The sequence below is a fragment of the Tachypleus tridentatus genome, chromosome 2, assembly GCF_004210375.1.
Source record: "Tachypleus tridentatus isolate NWPU-2018 chromosome 2, ASM421037v1, whole genome shotgun sequence".
Lineage (NCBI taxonomy): Eukaryota > Metazoa > Arthropoda > Merostomata > Xiphosura > Limulidae > Tachypleus > Tachypleus tridentatus.
Genome location: NC_134826.1, coordinates 75,393,016 through 75,399,111, shown reverse-complemented (window position 1 = coordinate 75,399,111; position 6,096 = coordinate 75,393,016). Strand labels below are relative to the sequence as shown.

The 6,096-nt window shown below is 28.4% G+C and overlaps 1 protein-coding gene across 1 annotated transcript; it reads right to left on the bottom strand.

The window, feature by feature from the left end:
* LOC143244262 (anoctamin-3-like) lies at window positions 1–4,926 on the bottom strand. The gene is made up of 2 exons (XM_076488608.1): window positions 4,532–4,926; window positions 1–3,655 (listed from the first exon to the last, which is right to left on the bottom strand). Exons 1-2 carry the CDS (start codon window positions 4,652–4,654, stop codon window positions 3,404–3,406), a joined length of 375 nt encoding a protein of 124 aa, XP_076344723.1. The 5' UTR covers window positions 4,655–4,926; the 3' UTR covers window positions 1–3,403.
* Window positions 4,927–6,096: the final 1,170 nt, after the last annotated feature.

The following is a 6,096-nucleotide window of genomic DNA, read 5'->3' as shown; positions in this document are numbered from 1 at the left end:
GGTATATAAGGTTTAATTTCTTACTAATGAAAAACACTTCATAATTACACAAAGAATATTTCTTCAGAAATGCTCATAAATTTTGAACAAGAAAATATATAAATTTTATAATCTCAAGCAAATCATGCTAAACACACAAACTATAAAAACAAAGAACAGGCTAATGTTAAGAGGAATGCAGTTGTCTTAAACACCTTGAGATTATAACAGAAAACACAAAATAACAGTTTCAACAGAAGTTGTAATAATTAAAATAACTGGTTGAAAATTCACATAAACATTTTTGTAATAGTTACAACTGATATAATTGAAATATTTTATTTTTATATGACAAGAGACAATGTGTGTAAACATCTATATACTCTAAATATTACTGATGGTTGAAATAAGCATGGAATTTTTAACATGAAATGTATGTTTCAAGAAACATTTATGTCAAAAATGCTTTAAAAAAAAAATCAGCCCACCTTAAAGAGAAGTAACAAAACTAAAGATCCATTACTTTAAAAGATGAGTTTTGTACTGTATAATTTTCATTCAGCCTAATGAGTGATTCAAATTATTATTAAAGGATTATAACAAGTACATAATTTAACACAAATCTGTTTAAAAACTGAAGTTGTATCCATTACATCTAGATAAATATTCAATATTTTTTAATAATGCACAAATTTATAATAGTATGTACTCATTCATAAACTGATGTTTTTACTAAGTTCAAAGAATTTTCCTCCTAGTAAATATAAATACTTGGAGTTAAATAACTTTAGTTTACTCTTTGTTACAATCATATAAAAAGATATTTTTTTTGTTGATAATTTGACAGCGTATTTAAACAAAAAAAACTGACAACCAATTTATAGTAACACTGATAAAAAAAAAATATAGATGATAAATTTTAAACTAAAGAAAGGAGGGTTAACATAAATTTCCTTGAAACAAAATTTAGTTAAAGATCTTTTTAAAAATAGCTTTTTTCCCTAAACCTTTTAACAATGATTTTAAAAAAAGTGATGACTAGTGTTAAAATTCAAAACTTTAATTCTTGATTTATCATTATTTTAAAACACTGGAAATTAGTATTGTGGAGACACTAAAACATTTCAAAATATAAACATTGTTATCTTATCAATGGTGTTTCTGAAGAACAAACTCTTGTTTTTCCAGTAAATCTTATCGGTGTATTTAAAGGTACCTTAATAATACAAGTAATGTTTTCAACACTAAGTCACATTATAAATAGGGGTAAGCAACCTAAAGTTCACCAGTCAGGTCTAGCTCCTTGAATTATCTAATATGGTTCTTCAATTTCTTACTTATTCATACACAAATCAAAAATAAAAATACACACTAAGTAACAAACAGCATATTCACAAACTTACCACTGGTCTACTTGTATCTCCCTACCTGGCTACTTTTTTTTTTAGAACGACCCACTTAACCTATTGTCTTAATTATGTTAAGAATCCTATTTTACCAAGTTCTGATTAATTGAAGAACCTGCTAACATGCAGTATGCACACTTACACAAGCCATAACCTCTAACCACAGTTGTACTGTGTTTTTAAAGTTTCAAAGTACAATGTAGTTTTAGATTTTGTTTTAAAAATGTAAAAAGATTTTGGTTAACATCTCTTTCAGCCAAAATGAACTTAAATGTTTGCTTTTTGTAGATTTCAATTTAGCCTTTATGTGTAAAGAATGACTCACTCAAAAAAAAAAAAAAACACACGTCTGCAATGAGTTATGTGAACAACAAAAGAGAGTGATGTAAACTATTAGTGTGGTTCCATAAAGGTGGGAGTTCACATCCAACATGTTTATTATGATCTTAAACGATCAATTGTAAATATAAGTTTACCCTAATATGTGAAGAATTCTCCAACGAAAATAAACCATTGCAGTGAGTGCCTTTATCTGCAAACAGTAATCATGATCATGCTGTAAAAATGGCAAATCAGTTTGACAAACAGAAAACATATGTTCTGCTCTGTATTTTTCATTTGCACTACTGCATGTTCTTGGATGATATGGTCATGGCAATGTAACATAGAAGAAATATCTGCTATTCTGCCACTGGAAAATCAAACAAGAGATGACAACAAATTTAAAGCTGTAACAGGTTTAATGAAAAGGAGATACAGTTAGGGAAACTTGTTTCAGGGTATACTTGGTGGTCCACCAATCATCACAAATTAACACAAAGGATTTGTTACTCCCATTGTTCACCAGGAACTGTTTTGTGTCCTGAGCTTTCTAATGTTATAGAACTATTTGTGTTTATTGTCAACTGGATTCTTTTACAAGCCCTCAGTTCCAGTCCCTTTCAAAAAAATGGATTATGAATGTTCTGGGTGTTTGGATGTAACACTATGTATGTTTTGCTGCCTGCTTACAAGAATTACAAACATTCCTAGAGATAAAAGGTGATAAACAGCCCAAACTTTCAAGCTGTGCCAAATTTCTCAGGTTTTTTTATGTCAGACATTGATGCTTACTTATTTTAACTGCAAATGAATATAAACTGAATCTGTCCATCAGTTACCAAGACTGGCAGACTGATTCATTCTCTGACATTACTAACAGGTTTGAGATTCATACACAAAAGCCAACGTTCATAAAAATTTGGAACTGTGACAGATTGTAGCATTTGTTTCTGATCTTTTAAAACTGTTCAAGTTGGAACTGTGACAGATTGTAACACTGTTCAAGTTGGAACTGTGACAGATTGTAACACTGTTCAAGTTGGAACTGTGACAGATTGTAACACTGTTCAAGTCTTGTTCTTTAGACTCCTGCTGGCACATCACCTTGTTCAAGTTTATATCTGCCAACATGAATCTTGTGTTGAATAATTGGACCTGATAATTATTTCCAACATCATAATTGGAGATTTAGAACTGGAAGTTGGTGACTTTAAGGAGCCAGGCATCTGGGTTGAAAATTTTAACATGCTAAGCACAAATCTAGAAACTTTTCCAATACATACAGAATAAATAAAACTATTCAACTGGATTGATTTGAATAAGTTGACTAACTGTGAAACAGACTTCAGAGAAAGGAACAAAGCTATGTAACAGCATCAATCTCATTACAAGAACACACTGTAAATATAATACTCAATTTACATTTTCTTTAGTGTTACTTATACAGTATTTCATTAGGAGTGAGAGAGAGAGCGAGAGAGTACTATTTGGAAAATATTTAAAGCTTTAAGTTTATATAGACTAAAACCATTTTAAAACGACCATGTTTAAGTGTGGGTAAAGTATATATACAAGTTTTTTTGATAAAAATATGTAACTCTAAAATAGTTTGTTGAAACTTGAAAACTTACCTGTCAGCATCAACATATAAATTTCAAAATACCTGTAATATCAAGTCAAACACAAAAAAATAGCTTTTACACTCCCTTATCGAATGTGCTACAATTCCTTTGACTGCGCTTTGAAATACTACCAATCTGTGAATCAATGTTACAAAATCCTGATGTTTTTCTGCTTCCAACAATACCAAGTTCCTTTGCTCTTCTTAGTTCATGTTCAATAATCATATTGTTGATGATGTAATTTTCACGTCTGATCTGAAGTTTCAGAGACTTTGGAATATCAGGTATCATCCAACCAATTAAGGATATGATGATAAAAAGAAGACACTAAAAAAAAAATAAAAAACATGATAAGTTTCACTGGAGCAGTTTTAATACATAATCCATTTACATAACACTGTTTAACCAATACAGATTATAAAACTTCATGAACAATGATTAAATCATAATTTTTTCTTAAATTACTAATGAACACGTATAGTCATTCAGAACAGTATCAGTGCTACACAGTTAGAAAACACTATACTTGACGAACAGAAGCCACAAAAATCTAACACTTATAGAATTGTGTAATAAAAAAAGATAATTTTATAACAAAAATGATTAATCCATCCATTTTGTGAAGGATAACTTTGTAAATGTTACTGAAGATTTTAAAAACATTCTAGGATTGTCCTGCTGTATAAAAATGTATTACCTATTATAGCCTATTTATGTTGTTTCATAAAAAAACAAATGAACATAGTTAATGTTTATACATTTTAAGTTGCAGAAATGTTAAAAAGTTTCCAACTTCCCTGAAGTTAATTTAATACAGTATTTCTCAACTGGTTCTGTGGGTTTATGTACACCAAAACATAAGTTTAGCTTTCTCAAAAAATTTAAATTGCAAATAAAAGGTAATTTAATAAAAGCTATTTACACATTATATTTGTCTTGAAAACTCTGATTAAATAAAGTCTCTTAGGATAATACATATATATATAATAAATTTTATAAACAAATCTTTGAAAGTCTAAGGTTAGTTCTACGATTAGCATTTAAAAATATTCTATCTTTTGAAGAAAGAAGGTTGTATTTTATATCCTAAAATGAAAGCTACTGTAAATTGACTAATTTTAATATAAACTAAAAATGAACTCTGGCTGTAATTAAGTTCAATCAAAAATAAGATCTGTAATTTGAAAACAAATTATTTCCAACCTCAATTATAACAATGAAAGCCAAGCGAGCTGTAATGAGCTGCCAATAAATCGACTTGTATTCATACTTGTTGTTTAATGTTGGGGGCTCTCTATAGTCTTGATACCTGAATGAAGAAATCATGAAATAAAATGACCTTACAACAAAAGCCAGTATTTAAATAAAGTCACCTTCAAAAAAGAAACTTAATTCAAACAACTTGCAGTGGATGTTTTGCATTTTATAAAATTTGACCTTTACCTTAAAATTATTATCTGTACTCAGTCAAGTTTTTCAACAAACAAGTTGATTTTTACTTTTACATAAAAAATATATTTTCAATAGCTCACTAAAATAAACAACTAAGTGCATTTTGTACTTTTACAAGATCAATGATATATACAAATCTGCAAGCTACATGATCAAGGAAGATAATTCTAAATGTCTACACAAAAGAAATATACAAGTTTGTAAGCTTGATAAATGTAAGAAAATAATTCTATAGTTTCCTTCCAAAAGATGTTCCTTTGAAATCCTATTGGGTGAGGAGAGTTTACTGGAATTTTGTGGCTCCAATGTCTGTGAAATTTTAACAAATTTCTACCAGCAAAAAAGTAATAACAACATCAGTGTTTTGTCTTCAAGTTTTATTGTGTTTCATTTAAACAATATTTGTGTATCAATCCTGAAATACAGTCATTAAAAGAGTAGTTATAGTTGTTTCAAATGTTGATAAAGTTAAAGTTCTCTCTCTTGAAGATGTGTAACTTTTTTACTGCACACAAAACAGAATCTAGAAGTAATCCTTCCATTTTCCTTGAAGAACAATACATTAAAGTTTTGTACAAATGTTACTTCTTTTAGAATAAAAAATGGATTCAGTGGTGAATGTTATGAAATCTCTTGTAATTATTTTTTATGTTTATAGAAGGATAATACATTTTGTTTAGTACTACAAATAACAATATTGTAACAAATGTTACAATAAAATATTAAATAATGCACTGAAACTGAACTGTAAAACTACTGTAATTTCCAACTAACCTACAGTTAGGTTTGTAAAAAACAAACAAATTTATTACTGCTTAAAGCAACATTTTTTGTCTGAACCCAACAGGCTCTCCCCATAAAGTATTGGCTTTGACTGCCAAAACAAAAAAGTCTAATTTATGTAGTATGGAATAATCTCTTTTTATTGGTTATGTACATATAACCAATTGTCCAATAGCAATATAAAAGAGAGTTACACATATCTTGAAAAAGCAGAAGATAATAGAAGAGTTTGTCATTTTGGTTGATATTTTATATCCTGGGATGTCAGTATTTACTATATATATGTTTCTAATTGGTTGAACAATCTGAAGTCCTCAAAAGAGATAAAAAAAAACACTTTAAAAGAAAAGTCAGAGTATCACCAGATTGTGCAGAGAAATAGACTGAGAACATGTTTACATATTCATTTTTTAAGTTAAAAACTAAATCTTATGTAATACAAAAATTTAAGTTATAAAGTATCTTTTCAATACAAAAATTTAAGTTATAAAGTATCTTTTCATACCAAGTTTATTAGTATGTATTGATATTAA